Below are 19362 nucleotides of genomic sequence, written 5' to 3'. Positions count from 1 at the left end.
ATTTTGTGAAATCTCTATACAGTTTTCAGCATGGTGCTTTCAGAGGAATATGTTAGTGTATCAAAATCATTGGTATATTGTGCAAATGCTGGGAACAGTGCACTGTTTGGAGGCAAAGTGTAGAGTTAGGTCTTGTTGTGGGGAAGGTTCCACCAAAGTGGGGGGTGCACTGCTTGCACATAGTGGTGACATTTGCACATGTCAGTGTGTTGCTGTGGGTTTTGCCTCATAGTGAGTATATTCAGCAAGCAAAAGCTTGTATCTGATTTCAAGGCAAGTCATTCTGTGAATGGCTTTCCAGATTGTTGCAATGAAAGTGTAGTATCAAAATATGTGCAGCAGTAATCATTTCTGGCAAAAACTCCTCCTGGTACTGTCTCCCTTCTCTCTGGGACGAAAGGTGTTTTGTGAGCCAAGAATGGAATCTGGTATAATCAGTTATCATGAGATGGCCCTTAAGTATTCACCTGCAGGTGGCAGGTGAAGATGAATTTTAATACAAACATCGCCACTTCATGAAGAAACAAAACTCTTTCCCTAGAAACCATATATTCCTTTAACCACAAAAAAATGAAGCCACTTCTCACAGCTACTGCAATATTGGTTCTGATACTACATCTTATTCCATATTTGCATCTTTACTGGCATTCTGTCTGATAGATGCGTTTCGTCTCATATCTGCATAATTTTAGGACACAATGCTTCTCAACTCAACAGGAATAACATCACATCAGATTTTGGGAATGTGGTGTTCTTTTGCTAGTTCTTTTATATTTGTTCACGGTTATAAAATGCATCTATCTGAGACTGCCTATGCAAAGGAACTGGTAAACACATACGTTGATCACTATTTTTACCTCTGCTATTTAGATGCAGTTACACCAGAAATCCCTAGTCCTCAAGGCTGCTCCAAAGTACTGATATAAAATCTGGAAAAACTCAGCAGGTCTGGCAGCATTGGCAGAGAAGAACAAAGTTGATGTTTCGAGTGCTCATGACCCTTCAACAGAACGGTGTAAAAATAGGAGAGGGGTGAGATATAAGCTTATATCTCACCCCTCTCCTATTTTTACTCAGTTCTGTTGAAGGGTCATGAGGATTCGAAACGTCAACTTTGTTCTTCTCCGCCGATGCTGCCAGACCTGCTGAGTTTTTCCAGGTAATTCTGTTTTTGTTTTGGATTTCCAGCATCTGCAGTTTTTTGTTTTTATCTCTGATATAAAATCTACCTGCTCACCTGGGCAAACATTAATACTGCACCGTTGAACCTGAGTATCAGCTCCAGCACAAGCCCTTCCACCATTTGCTGGCCGGGGATTGTCACAGGTACGATATCGTCGCATTTGTCCTCCATTGCATGTTCGACTGCAGGTTCCCCAACTGCTCCATGGACCCCAGTTACCATGGGCTTAAGGAAATGCAAAAGAAAGACTTTAGCAGTATTCACTATGTTGTTGACGTTTCGAGTCCTCATGACCCTTCGACAGAACTTGAGTTCGAGTCCAAGAAAGAGCTGAAATATAAGCTGGTTTAAGGTGTGTGTGTGGGGGGCGGAGAGATAGAGAGACAGAGAGGTGGAGGGGGGGTGGTGTGGTTGTAGGGACAAACAAGCAGTGATAGAAGCAGATCATCAAAAGATGTCAACGACAATAGTACAATAGAACACATAGGTGTTAAAGTTAAAGTTGGTGATATTATCTAAACGAATGTGCTAATTAAGAATGGATGGTAGGGCACTCAAGGTATAGCTCTAGTGGGGTTTTTTTTATAATGGAAATAGGTGGGAAAAGGAAAATCTTTATAATTTATTGGAAAAAAAAAGGAAGGGGGAAACAGAAAGGGGGTGGGGATGGGGGAGGGAGCTCACGACCTAAAGTTGTTGAATTCAATATTCAGTCCTGAAGGCTGTAAAGTCCCTAGTCGGAAGATGAGGTGTTGTTCCTCCAGTTTGCGTTGGGCTTCACTGGAACAATGCAGCAAGCCAAGGACAGACATGTGGGCAAGAGAGCAGGGTGGAGTGTTAAAATGGCAAGCGACAGGGAGGTTTGGGTCATTCTTGCGGTGTTCTGTCCGTTTTAACACTCCACCCTGCTCTCTTGCCCACATGTCTGTCCTTGGCTTGCTGCATTGTTCCAGTGAAGCCCAACGCAAACTGGAGGAACAACACCTCATCTTCCGACTAGGGACTTTACAGCCTTCCGGACTCAATATTGAATTCAACAACTTTAGGTCGTGAGCTCCCTCCCCCATGCCCACCCCCTTTCTGTTTCCCCCTTCCTTTTTTTTTCCAATAAATTATAAAGATTTTCCTTTTCCCACCTATTTCCATTATAAAAAAAACCCCACTAGAGCTATACCTTGAGTGCCCTACCATCCATTCTTAATTAGCACATTCGTTTAGATAATATCACCAACTTTAACTTTAACACCTATGTGTTCTATTGTACTATTGTCGTTGACATCTTTTGATGATCTGCTTCTATCACTGCTTGTTTGTCCCTACAACCACACCACCACCCCCCTCCACCTCTCTGTCTCTCTATCTCTCCGCCCCCCACACACACACCTTAAACCAGCTTATATTTCAGCTCTTTCTTGGACTCGAACTCAAGTTCTGTCGAAGGGTCATGAGGACTCGAAACGTCAACTCTTTTCTTCTCCGCCAATGCTGCCAGACCTGCTGAGTTTTTCCAGGTAATTCTGTTTTTGTTTTGGATTTCCAGCATCCGCAGTTTTTTTGTTTTTGTCACTATGTTGTAACTCTTTCAAGTACAAACACGTTTCCATCTGTTTCAGATGAGGTTACATTGTTTCATAGTTTGCCATTGTGAAATTTGAACTCTTGATAATCTTTTAAATGAAAACCAAATCAACAAAATTGGGATAAATCAGGCACAGCCCCTAATTCAGGTCAGCTATAAAACCAAGAACAAAGTTTAAAGGAAACTTACAAACTTTAAATCAAAATGTGATTAAAGGGGTCAACAAAACACCCCAGTCCCCGCGGTGCCCACCGAGCACGGAAGGCCTCGAGAATGCCAGCAGACACCGCGTGCTCCTTCTCCAGGGACATCCGGCAGCGAACGTAGCCACGGAAGAGGGACTTTTTAGAAGGTTAAGTAACTCTTTCGAGTACAAACCCATTTCCATCTGTTTCAGATGAAGTTACATTGTTTCATAGTTTGCCATTGTGAGATTTGAACTCTTGATCTTGGGGTTACAAACCCAGTACCATAACCACTTGGCTATTTAGGCCAAGCCTCACTATGTTGTAACTTGTGGATTGTAACATAGATATACAAATAGACCAAACAAGACCTCCTGCTGTGCACCTGAGAATACTGACTAATAGGTCTGAGGAGTTTCTTGATTACCAAAACGAGCTAACCAATTGTTTCTTCTTTACAGCCTTCAGGCAGGTCCTCTTTTAATAGCGTATTAACCACTTATTGTGATTAAAAAACCTCCCATAAATATAGTTTACTTTAAGTCACATTTTAATATACCTTATGTTTCAAATCCTTTCTGTGAAAAAGTCAAAAAAATCCAGAGGAAGACAAATGTCAGGATGAATTTCTTTGTGCAACGAGTTATCAACAATAGGAATTCATTTTTCAGTTAGGATAATGGTGAAACAATTAGATTTGCTCAAGAGACAAGTAAATGGGGTGATGAGGAGGAAACACAATTTTTTTCTGGATGAAGAGGTGAAAAAGAGCTGACCAGCTCCTTCTTCAGTATTTATCTTGTAATTTTGTGAATGAAGAGAAAAACAACTGAGAAATAAGCTTCGCTGCTGCAGCTAAAGTAAGGGTACATTGTTCAAAAAGTGCATAGGGTGATGGTGAAAAACAGTAAAACTAAGCCACCACTGCATATTCACCCAACATGGTGAAAATGCTGCCAACTCCAGAGGGACATAACCCTCTTACTTAAATTTGGGAAGTTTAAACACAAGTTTACAATACCACAAGATTCCCAAATTTGCATCAGGATACTGTTGGAGTTTAATTAGTTACAAATGTGGAATGTTTCAGCACAGAACAATGCTATTCATTTAGGCAATAGATAGGAGGGTTACACTACGTAAAGTCAACTTTGCCTTAAGGAAAACTACAAATGAGAAACAGCATCCAAAAAGACAAAAGGCAGATTCATATTTCAGGTTGAGACTGTGGTTTAAACCTCTGACTTAAGGCCTCAAGATGTTAGTTTTTCCTTTCGGATACTAATGGACTTGCCACGTATTTTTAGGATATTCTGGTTTAATTTCTATTGTATCAAATGTTAATCTATTGTACGCTGGCTTTTTAAAAAAATCCCAAATTTTTTGTTTGAAGATGTGTACACTGCCATGGTTTAATCAGTTAATGGACGGCAGTAACTGAACAAGTATCCAATTAGCATTTTTTGAAGACTTTTATTCATCTTTCCATACTCACTTGGGCATGGATCACTGTTGCAGAAGTCGATTTGTACATCATTGCCTTCACAGTAGCGCCCTCCATTCTGCGGCGTTGGATCTGAACATGTTCTGGCCCTTTGTCGAGTGCCTCCTCCACAGGACACACTACATGCTGTCCAGCTGATCCAAGATGTCCATTTTCCATCCACTTAAACAGTGAAATACCAAATTTAATTAGCGAATTAGAAGAGATGTAGTTTGTTAGCCTACAATAGGCTCATGATACTCATAATACTCATGAACAGAGGCTCTTCACTCATCCAACAGGACAAAGAACACAGCTAAATTCCTCTTATGCTTGTCAAACAGGTTGAGTTAATGTCCTGGGCTGCAATGAACAATCACTACCTTTGTGATTGATTTCAAATAGTTTTCTATTTCAGTTTGCTTAAGATTGGGACTCAGGAAACAAACACTGACATTTAAATAAGACCTTTCATGCCTTCATAATGCCCCAAAGCGCTTCAAAGCCAATTAATCACATTTGGAGTTGTGTTAACTGTTGCTATGCAGCCATGACAATTTATGCAAGTCAAAGCCTTGTCGACAGTAAATAAGTTAAGTGACCTATAGATCTGTTATTGGTATAGTTCAGGGAGGAACTTTTGTCTGGACACCAAGGGCTGAATTTTGCTGTTGGCGAGCAGGGGGCGGGGCCTGCTCGCCAACACGCAAAATTACATCACTGCGCCCCATTTAAATTTTCAGGAAGGCCAGCCTGCAGCAACATTCAGCTGTGCACCCGCCGACCTGTCAATGGCCAATTGAGGCCATTGACAGCATAATTAGAACAATTAAAGGACCTGCTCGTCTAACCTTAAGGTTGGTGGGCAGGCCAGGAGCCCTGGCAGGCTTCTGTAAAAATATGAAACCTCATCCACTGTCAGGATGAGGTTTCATGTAGGGTTTAAAAAAGTTTAGTAAAGTTTCAGTGAAATTTATTAACATGTCCCATAACATTGTCACATGAGGAGGTCATGTTAAGGAATTTTTTATTTTTCTATTTTTAAAGTTTGTACAGCTGTCAGCGATCTCCCTGAGGCAGCACTTAGCCTCAGGGAGATGTGCGCTCTTTCGTACGCATGCGTGAAAGAGTGCACTCTTGCATTTGGGGAATCCCCCTCGCTTGCACAGGAAGTGCATAGCGCTTCCCGCTGGGCGGGCCTTAATTGGCCCGCCCACTTAAAATGGCGGCGGGGCCCGCTTCTCTGGCAGGGATCAGCTCCCCGCCCGCCGGAGATTGGGTCAGGCTTACCCGCCCAGGGGGCAGAAATTCTTCCCCAGGAGTTTTCCAAATAGCTGAGTCTTTTATGCTCACCTGACACTTCCATCAATTGAGCACTCCCTCTGTACTGCATTGAAGTGTTAGTCCAGATTGTGCACTCGAGTCTGGGCTGGAGCTTGATCTCATAATCTGCTAACTAGGAGGTGAGAATACTCATAACTTTATTCCCAACCTAAGCCAAACTGACACTCAGATTAAGTATTTGCTACAAGCAGGTGGGGGGTTTATGTTTGGACATATGAGTTAAATATGAACATCACTCTTTGTAATATAATGCAGCCACTAAGCATTTATACATATCTTCATTAAACATGAATTACAAAATGTGCTTTTAAAAATTTAGGGCTGGGCTTTCATGGCCTGATTCAGCCGGGAATGGAGGCAGGTGGCTGAAAAATGGCAGCGACTTTGAACAGCTGGATGTCCTGCCTCCTTTTCTAGCATCTCCTATTTCCTCACAGGCATGGAGGAATGCTGGCCTCGGAATTCACCCGCACTTTTAAACAGGCCAATTAAAATAGGTAAGGGCTTGATAAAAGCCTGTCTCTGCAAACTTTCTGAATTTTCCTGGGGGTGGCCATTGTTCAGCAGCTGCCTGTCTCAGACCAGCTGAGGAGTCAAGGACCATGTCAGTGTGAGCCATCGAGGTGAGAAAAGTTTAAAATGTAAATATTCATGCTTTCCTTAGATTAAAGGGCTTACCTCTTTGAAACCAAAGTTACAAAAGCCCAACGCAGGTCAAGGGAGGAGACAGCATTAAGAACTTTACCAGTTCAGGGGGCTTTCACCTTCTGGCACGACCACCAGAGCAGAGGGTAAGGCTATTTTGACTCCACCTGAGCACCATGAAGGGTACAGCTGAAAATGGGTGCTGCACCCTCAGAAATCAATGCCATTAGGCAGCCTGCATAGGAAGGACAGAGTGCTGGCATCAGAAGCCAGAGGCAAGGGACGAGGGGCAGGAAGGGGAGGCAGACATTACCTTGAGCACAGGATCTATGGGTGGAATCCTCCAATCTCCTTTGGCGTGACACCAAAAATCAGTTTCTGGATGAACTGTCGGAATTCTGGATGAATCAGGATGAACTGTCGGAATTCTGTTCTCAGGACTTTAAAGGTGGGTTGAGCCCCAGACCATCAATGTCAGGAAGGCTTTTGCATGCATTAGTGCGTCATACATGCCATTAAAAGGCCCTCACCAGAATTAAGTTCACCTGCCAAATTAAGTTCCCCGCCAGTGAAAGATTAGAACGTTCACTTTTACGATTGTGTATAAGTGGCATGCACCTGGCAAGCTTCACTTAATCCATGACTTTAAGGTCAGTAGATGCTTCTTTCGCCTTCTTGGGGACCGCTCATAATTTAATTCATATTAGGAGCTGGAAACACAAGCTGCACAGAGGCTGGAAGGGTGGGGGGGTGCGGGGGTAGGATAGAAGGGTGGAGTGGAGGCTGGCCCTGGGAGCCAGGCTAAGGAGGGGGAAAAGGAGAGAGGCTGTCTGGGGCATTTTAAATATGGCGCCTAGACCTTCGAGCCCATGAGGTAATGGCGGGGAGGGAGATTTCCTGCGCGCCACTGCCAATGAGATTCACTGTGCTCCACATGGATGCATAAGTAATGAGCTGAGCAGCACAAGATGGCATGTGGTCAACCATCTCACCCCCTGCCCCTCTGCGGGAATCACTCCCACATCTGCAGAATCAATGCTGAAGGAGACTGCAACTGAAAGCAGATAGTCTCAGCTATCTGTGCCCTCATCAGTGTGGGCTTCTGCGGAGGTGGCTGTACACAGGTGCATCACTAAGGTGAAAGTGCCCTCTTCGTTGAGGCTGGATAACACATCAAATTCACAGCTTCTAGGGCATTGCAGACTCAGGGAATATGGGTCCAGTGCCTGGACTGGTCAGATGGTGCAATGCAATACCCTTCAGCAAGTGTCTTGGTTATTGTGGTAGTCTGCTGTACTCTCCATAACATGGCCTTCCAAAAAGGTGTGGACGTTGAAAACACCGAAATCCTGGAAGGAGACAGCTCATTGAGGGAGGAGCAGGAGCAGACAGTGAGAGAGGAGGAATTGGAGGCAGGGGTAGATGACGTTGAACATAAAGATGCCCTTGCTGTATAATAAGGTAACCTCCTCCTGCAATTCTCTGGGAAGCAAACCTCCATCCTCTCCTTCATGGGTGCCAGGAATCCAGCTCCCCTGTGATATCTCACTTCTCTGTGGTGCAGTGGAAGGCTTTGACACAAACTCTCTCCTTTAGGACAACCAGCAGCCTCAGGAATGGCTGCCTAGAGTGTCTGAAAGCCACCTCCATTCCTGCCTCAACAAGCTTTAATTAGGCAGTCTCCATATCAATTATGGGCTCACCTTGCAAAAATCTGAACTTCAGTCAGTTTCCTAGCAGAAACAGGTTTCTGACCCAAAAACAGATCTGGTTCCTGTTTCCTGCCTCTGTGGTGAAAATCCAGCCCATAGTTTCTAATTGCTTACCTGGACACAGCCTGTTCTTACAAACCCTTGTCTGTGCATCCTGCCCCTCACAGTGGGCCCCATCAAATGATGGCGGAGGATTGTTGCAAAGTCTTAGTCTAGTTTGAGTCCCTTTACCACAGGTTTCACTGCATGGTCCCCAAGGCAACCAGGAGCTCCAGCCACCAACAACTGAAGAGAGATTGACAAAAGGTACAAGGAGGTTTCAGTATATAAAAGTATGAAAATAGGAGGAGGCCTTATCAAGAAGGTTAAATAGTAAACAGGATAGAAAGTGGTAAATCTCTAAAGTTATTTCATTAAATTAAAGTAAGACAAAAAGTCACAGGTTCACATTAGCAAAAGGCAAATTTAGGTCTGTCATAAGGAAAGTAATAAAAAGGTGGAATGGATCTCTGAATAGAAAGTGTTTTTTTATTCTTTCACGGGACACGGGTGTCACTGGCCAGGCCAGCATTTTTATAGCCCATCCCCATTTGCCCTTAAGAAGGTGCTGGTGAGCTGCCTTCTTGAACCGCTGTTGCCATGTGGTGCAGGTACACCCAGAATGCTGTTAGGAAAGGAGTTCCAGGATTTTGACTGAGCGACAGTGAAGGAACAATGATATACTTCTAAGTCAGGATGGTGAGTGACTTAGAGGGGAACTTGCAGGCGGTGCCCCCTTGTCCTTCTAGGTGGTAGAGGTCATGGGTTTGGAAGGTGATGTTGAAGGAGCCTTGGTGAGTTGCTGCAGTGCATGTTGTAGATTGTACACACTGCTGGCACTGTGCGTTGGTGGTGGAAGGATGGATGTTGGAGGTGGTGGATGGGGTGTCAATCAAATGGGCTGCTTTGTCCTGGATGGTGTCAAGTTTTTTGAGCTTTGCTGGAGTTGCACTCATCCAGGCAAGTGGAGAATATTCCATCACACTCCTGACTAGTGTAGATGGCGGACAGACTTTGGGGAGTCAGGAGATTTGGGGAGTTAGTAGCAACAAAGATCCTGGAAAACTGAAAAGGAACACAGATGATGGGAGACTGAATGACTGAACATAGATGGCAAAATGACAGGCCTAAATTGGAAAAATGCTGTGCATGTAAAATAATAGAGAGAATTAAGACAACGTGCCAATTCTTTTTTCCTCTATTCTCTAAATCATCCATGTTAGGAAAGAGATTAGTGATCGGGTTGTTTGAGGTATACTTTTCAGATGAATATATTTGTCTAGCCTTTTTCTCATTGGTTACAAGCATAGGATGTGATGATGCAAACTGCACTGATGTACAACGTTATGTGATTTATGCATGGCACCACTGAGAAAAATGATGCGCTGCAACTCTGCTTATTTTTCTGTCTTATTCTTAAAAATATGTTTTTACTAAAAGTGTATCTTTAAGCACTTGAAGTCAGGCGTAAATCTCTTGCGTGCACCAATTTCAAAAGCATGGTTACAATATGTTGCCCCCGTAGCACCCATCACACTGCCAAGAACTGGCTTTCTTCCTCACTCTGCAAACAATATTACCCCAAATCTTTCTGCTACAGTAATTTCTTATGAGTGTACATACACATACACAAATTTTATGAAGCATAATTTGCTAATACAGCACCTATGGGCAGGATGCAATGATACATTAAGGTTTCTTTGTCTGCTTATGTTTTTGTTAGCCGCAGAGGGAGTTTAAACATTGAAGCAATTTGCCTTTCTTGCTTCGTGGGATTCGGTTAGGTCAGGGAATGGGATAAGTGAGTGTCCTTCAAATTAGTGTTCCTGTTGATTGGAAGTTGCTGTACTAGTCTGTTTAAGGTGGTTATTGATACTAGCTTGTTGTCACTGCTCACTTAACTTATAGAATCATGGTGAAAGTGGTACTAAAATGTTCATTTCAACTCTGACAGAATTGGGGGCAGCGAACTACCCAGCCCACCAACCTCCCATCCCAATCATAGCATGAGGAGATTTTAACTCTTTGGCATCATTTGCATGTCCCTGACTCTCACTTGGCAGGAATGATGTTACTGCCAGCGGGCGAGGGCCAAAATTGATAGGGTGATGGGAGAGGATTATCCATGAAAAGGGTACCCTCCAAAGCAAGTACGGATTGGGAGGTGGGGAGGCAGAGGTTGGAAGCCCACAGTAAGGCCCAAGTTATCCTTGTCCTGGCCACGGAAGTGGCCTGGTCCTGTGTATATGAGGACATTTCTTTCGAAAATATGTTGGTATTGTTCTCCTGCGTAAGGGGTCCAAAGGAGGAGCAGAGAAACTGATATTCAATACATCCTCTAAAATGGCTCCAGGAGCCAGGTAACAAGCCTTATTCATGGTTTCTCTGATCAGGAGCCCTAAAGCAATGGGAGTTGTATTAGAAGCCTTTGTGCAAGAGAGAAAGTTACAGTGAGTGGGTGTATACATTGAACTGTTAGTATTGTCTCTGATACCTGGACAAGGCCGAATGTTGCACATGATAGCCTCCACAGCTTTGCCTTCACACCGTTTCCCCCCATATTGCATTGATGGATTAGTGCACGTCCTGGTCCTTGTCCTGTTGCCCTGGCCACAGGTATGAGAACATTCCTCCCATTGGCCCCACTCTGACCAGCTGCCATCCACTGAAGGCATAAAATGTTTATCATACAGTGTTTTTCAATACTTAATGTTAATCTGTTCTTTTAGCAACATTTCATCGAAATAACACAAACAAAACTCTACGTTACTACGGCAAGAAGTTACTCAGAGGCAATAGGTTGAAAAGTGAGCAAGGTGAAGACAAATTAATTCCCTACCTCTGATATGTTGCGCTCCTTTCCTTAAGGTATTGGTTCATACTGAAATATGATTGTACAAATCCTCTTTGCTCTCTGCTACTTGCAGTGATATTGGAAAGATAATTTCAGTGATTTTCAAATTTGGGCCTCTGAACACTAGGGACTGCAAGATGATCCTGCAGGCCCATGAAGTCATATTTATCTGTTTATCATCCTATTTTTCTATATTTATAGACATACCAACACATTTTCCTGTTGCTGTATATGAATAAACATTTCAACACTATTAGCAATGTTTCTCTTTAGGTCAGTGTTACGCTCTTTTGGAAGTTAGGGGAACTGGTTCCACCAAGAGTACGTTAGTCAATTATTGCAGGGGTTCCCCAAAAGTGTGTTAGTCAATGGACGGATTTGTCCCAGATTTGCACTAAATGCAGTAGCGAGCCGGCCGCAATGGTGACCTTTCATGCTGTATCGTCCCAAACCTGCCGTGTTCATTATGTGTTCCCGGGAAACATGCTGTTTCCATGGCAGATGGGCTCTCAGTCGTCCGCCACTCCATCACCTTGCTGCTCCATCACACCGGGCACCATATTTAAAGTCTAGCCACGTATACACCTCTCAGTGCTTCCAGCCCATGACTGCAGCACGGAAGACAGGATGCCCCCGAAAGACAAAATGGCTGTAGCCCGCAGGTTTAGTGACCCACCCCTCGAATGCCCACTGTGGAGGCCCTCCATAATGTCGTCTACCCCCGTTCTGGCTGCAGGAGGGATAGCGGCATCACCAATCCAGTATGGCAGGTGGTGGTAGAGGTGGTCGCGCCAATGCCCTGCCAAAGAGGACAGCCACCCTGTGCCGCTACAGGATGAATAGTCTCATGTGTTCCACCAAGGTAACTCACTCTTCTCATCACTGCCAACTCACACACTCACAAATCCATCACACATCCACAGAGATTTCACACCTCAAGGGACAACACCACAAACTCTCACATACACACTCACATCTCCATCAGGCCCATATCCTCTTGAGCTTGCATCTTCACCCCATCCATGCTCCACAAACTACACAAATATTCCACGCAGTGTCCTGCTCATGCTTTCTCCATCTGTTTTCATGCAGGAGAAGCCTGCTCACATCAGCAGGGAGAGATTCCAGGCCGGTGTGGAGTAGCCCCCATTAGACCCCTCACTCACTTAGATGAGAGTGCCATCATGCTGACTGGTGAGGATGTGGACCCTGCCTGTGGTGACAGTGAGGTTGGCAGCGGAAACCCACCTAAGAATCCGGCAGCACATCAAACCTCTCTCAACACAACTGTGAGTGCTCTCTCTCCTGCTTTTGACTCTGCTGCCAAGCACTAATTAGCTCTACTTTGGTTCAGAAAGAGCTCTGCCAAACGACTGACACCCTCAGCCAGCCAGTCCCTCAGCTCCATCCAAGAGGACACCTCCTCCATTGAAGAGCTGGAAATAAGCAGACTGGAAGACCCATCACAGAGCTTACCCACAGCCCCCATCAGGCAGAGGCACACATCTTGGTGGGTCCTAGATCTAGAGCAGGCTCGGGTTCACAATCTGGTGGTCACAGCGTGGACACACATCCACAGCAGGAGGAGGCAGGTTCAGCTGAGCTCCCCAGCACTCTAAAGACTGCTGGGGAAGAGGCACTTGTGAGGTCCGAATCAGATGATGAACCTCTGGAGAGTCAACAGAAGGCTGGGGAACACCACGCAGAGCTGTTGGAAGCCCTCAGTAGAGTAGCTCGCAAACTGGAGGAGTGCACCTGCCTGCTCTTTGATGAAGTGGTGCCCACATGTGCACATATGGAGGTCCCATGGGGAGGATGGCGTATGCCATGGAGACCCTGGTTCAGCAGAGCATGGAAATGCGTGCAGGCATGCACTCCATTGCGGGAGCCATGGGCGAGTTTCTGCAGTGGTAATGCAAGCAGAAAATGGGGCACCTTGACATCCTCCCATGTGCTCCTTCCCCTCAAGGAGTCAGGCCGGGGCCCTCGGGCACCTGAAGGGAGGAGCAGCAGCAGCTGGACACTCCTGGGTCATTAATTCAGGAATCTCAGAGGCTGTCCACTCCCTCCAAGTCCCTGTGGGCCCCTCAACCCCGCCCTCTGTCACTGCCCCTGGAGCAGCCAGACCATGAGTGATTCTGAAGGGAGAAGTGTGTGTGTGGCAGGGTCTTTCGGAGCCTTATGCAAGCATTCTCCCATGCACGCAGATTCTTCCTGTATCACACTCATCTCAATGTCCTGAGCATTTTCGATGCTGCCTGCTCAGGATCACTTTCATTTGTCCATCTGAGCTGACCTGCATCTCCACCCACCCACTGATCACATTCCCATGCAGCATCTGATCTTGCCCACCATGACTATTTCACTTTCGATTTGGACAGCATGATGCTAAATCAGTTTAACTTTCCCTCCCCCAGTCACCCATTTCCTTTCCCCATCACAGTTGACACCTCTGGCATCACCTTTCACCTCCCTTCCATGATCTACCAGCCACAACCCTCCTCCTTTGGGGATGGCCTGGTGAATGTGTACGTTCCCTTCCTTCCCGAATTTCCCACCCCCATCCACATTAACCTCCCTGTCCTCCTCCTTCCCACTCCCATGGCTGCCTCCAGGTCCCCACCAACCACCCTCGCCACCCTGTCTACCATTACCGTCGAACCCTCACCCTCCCACCCTACTGCCTCATCTGCCCTCGATCATTCTCGCCATTCCCTCATACCACGCCCACCCTCATTTCGCTACCCAGAAGGCAGTCATGGACCCATCAGACCCCTCACTTGCATGTTTGCCTGGACATCCCCACCTCCAGCCTTCTCCCCTGGAAACCCTGCCCCCCCTCTGGACCCATTTCCCTCCCCCACCCGGAACCTGTTATCCATCCAGACCCCTTTCCTCCGGATCCCCTACCCCAGTCCAGAACCCCCCCCACCCCCCACCCACCTCCCCACAACCCCTATCCCCTCTCTGGAACCCTTTCCCCCGGAACCCCTTCCCCCATCTGGACCCCTTCCTTTCCAGAACCCTATTCCCCCATTTAGTCCTCCCAACCTCCCCCCCACCCATGCTGGAATCCCCTCCCCACTAAGTCCCTACCCCTTCCTTAATCCCTCAGACACCTTTAATTCTTCTGCCGCCCTTCGTCCTTCCACCCCCCCAACTCCTTCCTCTAGCCTTAACTCTTCCTCTAGCTTTACTCCTTCCCCCTTCCTGACTCTTTTCTCCACCCTTAATTCCTCTTCCACCCTCACTCCCTCCCCTCTGTGCACTCCTTCCTCCTCCTGGGATCCTTCCCCTCTTTGCACTCCTTCCCTGCCCCGAACTCTTTCCCTGACACTTTCCACCCCCCTTACACCAACCTTCTCAGTTGCCATCTTCTCCCCCAATAACCCCTCCATCCCGGTACTCCCCACCCCCTTCCAACCTCCTCCCTGAAGCTTTCATTCTACCCCTGCCAACCTCACCCCCCGACACCTCCATTTCCCCCCTCCCAACCTCACCCCCTCTGACGCCTTCATTCCCCTCCTCCCAACCTCACCTCTTGACACTTCTTCCTTTCCCAGTCGACCCTAGACTTTTCTCTCCCGCCCCCTCAACCGTCATCCGTTGTGAGCATCAACGATGACTTTCCAACTTCGGTGAGCTGCTTCACAGCAGAGCCATGTCCATGAGAATCCACCCAGCATGCCATGGACGTTCCTCAGGGTCCCATTGCTGTCGAGCTCCATCATCTTCTGCTCCTCGGATGTCCACAATGTGAGCAAGGCCCTGGCGGTAAGTCCCGACTTCTGCACGTCACACTTGTCAAGACATGTTCTGCACTGGCATGTTTTCGGGTCGACGTGGGCAGACAATCCAGCTGGGGCAGAAAATAATTCCGGCAAGCTGGTCTTATAATGACACGCTGATGTGTTACAATGAGGTTCCCGACGTCCGATGGCAGGGAACGTGGCTTGCCATCGACAGGCTGAGCAGATGATCACAAATTGGTTTCATGACATTGTGAAACCAATTTTTGGTCTTCTCACCATATTGCCTGCTCATACCAGCAAACATGCCTGATGCCAACAGGCACGGACAATTCCGCCCAGTATTTGCTGGGCTCCCTGACAGCGTGTTAGTCAATGGGCAGACTTGTCCCAGATTTGCACTAAGTGCAGTAGCGGGCAGGTAAAAAACGTTTTACCTGCTGGCCGTAATTGCGGGTTTTCACACCATATCGTCCCAAATCCATCTCATTATTTATGCACTCCCGGGAAACACACCGTTTCCATGGCAGGCGGGCTCTCATTCGCCTGCTGGCCAACATCCTGCCGCTTCATCAAGCCAGGAGCCATGTTTAAAGTCCAGCCGCAAGTGCAATGCTCATTGTTTCCAGCTCACCACTGCTGCACAGAAGACATGACCAGCAAAGGGGAAAAAACAGCCTCCCGCTTCAATGAGCGACTGCTGGATGCCATGGAGGCCCACTGCGATGTCCTGTATCCCCGCCCTGGCCGCAAATGGGCAACAACATGACCAATCCAGCTTGGGAGGTGGTGGCAGCAGTGGTCAGCACCAACACCCTTCAGAAGTGGACAGCCACCTAATGCCGCAAGAGGATGAATGATCTCCTCCGTTCCGCCAGGGTAAGTCACTCTTCTCATCACTCTCTACTCGCACTCATAAACCCATCACACACCCACAGGGCCCTCACTCACTGCCAGTTCAAGGGACATCCTTATTGACTCTCTCACACTCACTGTCATTGTCCTCATCCCATCCATGGGACCACTCACCATCCACACAAGCTAGGCATACTGTCACCTGGCCTGACAGGCATCTTGCTTACTCTTTCTCCATCTCTATCCATGCAGGACAAGCTGGCACACAAAAAGAGAGAGAGATTGCAGACTGGTGGCGGAATGCCCAAAATCAAGGTCTTCACAGACTTTGAAAATAGAGCCATCCAGCTCGCCGGCCACGATCTGGACTGGTCCTGTGCTGAGGTCAGCACTGCTCTACCAAGTGATGATCCAGCAGTGCAACATCCAGCAGACAACCATGCCGTGAGTGATGTGTCCTGTTTCACAGGCCTCTGCCATGCTCTAATTATCTCTCCTTGCTTTTGCAGGCACATTTGCTAAACAACCAACAGAGTCCATGACCCAGGGCCTCCAATCAAGCTCTGAAGAAACCTCTGAAGAGGAATCTGAAGGCGCCCTTCCTGAAGCCCTGTCACAACACTCACCCACACCCTCCACCAGAGACACACGCCTCAGTGGGACCTAACTTTAGAGTAGCCCCAGATCACAATCTGGTGAGCACATTGCACCGTCCGATCCACAGCAGGCAGAGGCAGGGACTTCCCAGGTTTCTAGCACTCAGAGGATTGCTGGAGGCTAGGACTATGCTAAGTCCGAGTCAGATGATGAGCCTCTGGACTCTGTCATGTCACAGTTGCTGGAGCTGCAAAGGCAAGCTCGGGTACATCAGAAAGGGATGCCCACTGCACTCCTCAGATTGCAAGGCACGATAGAGGAGTCCATCTGCCTTCAGGCTGAGGTGATAGCGCCGGCATGCTGACGCACTGAGGTCAACATTGGTAGGGTGGTAGCTGCCATGGAGACCTTGGTCCAGGACTTCACTCCTGCACTGCTGCATGGGCTAAACTTAATTGCTGATGCCACAGTTGGCCTCCAGCAGTGTGTACACAAAAGCAGTACCAGGCAGCTTGATCTCAACCCAGCTACCCCGGCTCCTCAAGGAGTCAGCCCAGGGCCCCCAAGCACTCAAAGGGAGGGGGATCAGCAGGTGCACGCTCCGGGCCCATCCATCCAGGTGACTCAGAGATTGTCCGGCCCATCCAACTCCCCTTTACTGTGATCTCAGCAACTTCCATTCCACGGGTCAAGGAGGGTGCCACTGCAATACAGCATGACCCCGAAAGCAGGCCGGGGGTCTCCAAATCTCAGCCCTCCAAAGTCATCACAGACATCCCAAGGCGTTGCAGTCAGCTGGCTGCCTCCACCTCTCCTGTGGATGTCCGGGGAGCAATAAGACGTAGCGGCAGGGTTAGGAAAGTTAATGAGAATTATTTGCACAGCCTGGGCACAGGTATTAATCACTTGTGCATACTGTTCACTGTTGTAAATAAACTCCCAAGAATGTCTCCCTGCCTATGCCTCGTTCTGATGAGCAGTGTTCTTGTCACTCAGATGTGAAACCTTTCTGCACAAGATAAAGGCAGGTGTCTCAGTCCAGGGCCTCTTCCCTGTGCTCTGTGCAGCCTTCAGACCAAAGTGATGGTCCAGCCTCACACTCCCTGGACACGTTACTGATGCCTACACCTCGGTGGAACTTGTCATTTCTGCCAGAATGTAGTGGACAGGCGTCACAGATTTCTCTCATTCTCTCGATGTGCTCTCAGCAGGAGGGGCTGGCCCCCATCTCTTCAGCATCTGTGACCACTGATGCTATGCTCCAGCTCCTGAAGGGCTCAGTTGCTGAAGGCGGACAAGGTATCAGGACTTCTAAAGTTTAATGGCTGCGTCTCTATGATATGACATGGAGCGCAAGCGAGCTGCCCTTCGCAAGACAGCAGTCAGACATTCTCAGAGGCTATGTGAAGACTTATGGAGTGTCCTCACTGTATGTCATCATCTTCCTCCTGCAATCGAGCTACCATTAAGGCCTCCACTGCACCTCAATGACAGGAGCCTTCTCACAGAAGGTATTTGCACTGCCATTAGCTAGATTGGAGGCAAACGTTCACAAATGCAAGTGAGGATCTATGGAGACACCTCACTGCATGTCGTCATCATCATCATCCTCCCCAAACCTAGCAACTCTTGAGGGCCTCCTGAGTGCATCTAGCCAGTGCAAGAGCCTCATCCCCATCATCTTCGCCTCTGAGGACCTCCTCAGTGTCATCCTCGTTGGCGTCCTCCACATCCCAGGAGACCTCCAGCTCCTCCATCTCCTCCTCAGCCAGCTCGTCTCCCCATTGCAGCGCCAAGTTGCAAAAGGAGCAGCAAACAATGAAGATGCGTGACACTCTCTGTGGACTGTATTACAGGGCCCCACCAGACCGGTCCAGGCACTAGGACCTCATCTTCAGCATCCCGGTGGTCTGCCCCACCAAGTTGTGAGCTGCAGCATGAGCCTCATTATAGCGCCACTCTGCTGCAGTCTGAGGCCGCCACATGGGTGTTATCAGCTACGGCCTCTGCGGGTAGCCTTTGTCCTGAGGAGCCAACCCTGCAGCTTCTGTGGACCCTGGAAGACTCCAAGGACCTGTGGCCGACTGAAGGTGTAGACATTGTGCACACTCCCTGGAAACCCTGCGCACACTTGCAAGATCCGTTTCTGGTGGTCGCATACCAGCTGCACGTTCAGTGAGCGGAAGCACGGTAGTCCATCATGTGTAGCAATAGAGACTTGAGCGCCACGGGTGCAGTCAATCACACCTGCAGGAATCCCGAGATCTGGGCGAATCCAATGGACCTTGCATCCTGGCTGTGACAGTCCCGGGCGAAATGCACAAAGTTGTGTGCCATGGAGAAAATGGCATCCGTGGCCTCATGGATGCATTTGTGGGTGGAGGATTGTGAAATCCCACAGAGGTCACCTGTGGAGCCTTGAAAGGAGCCACTGGCATAAAAATTGAGCACTGCAGTCACTTTCACAGCCACTGGCAGTGGATACCTTCCATGTCCCCTTGGTGCCAAGGCCTGCAGTAAGTGGCAGATCTGAACTACCAGGTCTCTAGACATTGGCAGTCATCGGCGACACTGGTTCTCGGTCATCTGTAGGAATGACAGGCGGCATCTATAGACACTGGGTGTTGCTAGGCGCTGTCCAGCCACTGTTTGCTGTTGCTCCTGGGCAGCGTATGCAGGAGCCCCTGTGCCCCTTCTTCTTGAGGTTGCTGCTCCTGCCTTTGTGTGGCCAGGAGCTTTAGTTGCTCTCTCCTCCATCCTCTTCGTTCTCTGTAGGCCAACAGGCATACAGCTAGGTCACCAGGCTCCATGCTCCTGATGTGGTCCTCCTGCCACATGAAAGGGAGAGAGATGTGGGTGTACTTAGCACCTTTCCTGGCCCTGTTTAGTGGCCTCTTAGCACTTCCCGGAGAGTGCTGATCACCCCTTGGATGGCCACAGATGGGCGCACTGCATGGCTGACCTAACCAGGATGCTGACCTCCAGCAGTGACTGCTACATGGTCAGTGTTGGCGAGGAGGTTGTACAATGTGTGCAGTCCAACTGCTCCGTGGTCCAATAAAGTGGTCGTGGACTCGCAGTCTGTGCCGGGGACAGGGGTGCAGGGGGTGGGGGTGTTAGGTCTGGAGCGCTCGGTG

The 19362-nt window shown here is 48.0% G+C and overlaps 1 protein-coding gene across 4 annotated transcripts in view; it reads right to left on the bottom strand.

Annotated features, from left to right (window-relative positions):
- The window catches only part of hmcn1 (hemicentin 1), a 725933-nt gene that overhangs the window by 48747 nt on the left and 657824 nt on the right, over nucleotides 1-19362 (bottom strand). For all 4 annotated transcript variants that reach the window (XR_005945469.1, XM_041207700.1, XM_041207701.1 and 1 more), the window contains exons 89-92: nucleotides 10665-10835; nucleotides 8246-8416; nucleotides 4443-4613; nucleotides 1238-1408 (exon numbers count right to left, since the gene is read on the bottom strand). Coding sequence is in view for 3 of the 4 variants with exons in the window: in XM_041207700.1 (XP_041063634.1) it covers nucleotides 1238-1408; nucleotides 4443-4613; nucleotides 8246-8416; nucleotides 10665-10835 (684 nt within the window). In the remaining variant the exon portion in view is untranslated. The remainder of the gene's footprint in view (nucleotides 1-1237; nucleotides 1409-4442; nucleotides 4614-8245; nucleotides 8417-10664; nucleotides 10836-19362) is intronic.

This window comes from Carcharodon carcharias, chromosome 16, assembly GCF_017639515.1.
Source record: "Carcharodon carcharias isolate sCarCar2 chromosome 16, sCarCar2.pri, whole genome shotgun sequence".
NCBI classification, from domain to species: domain Eukaryota; kingdom Metazoa; phylum Chordata; class Chondrichthyes; order Lamniformes; family Lamnidae; genus Carcharodon; species Carcharodon carcharias.
The sequence above is the reverse complement of the archived record's forward strand: the minus strand, read 5'-3'. Positions and strand labels throughout refer to the sequence as shown.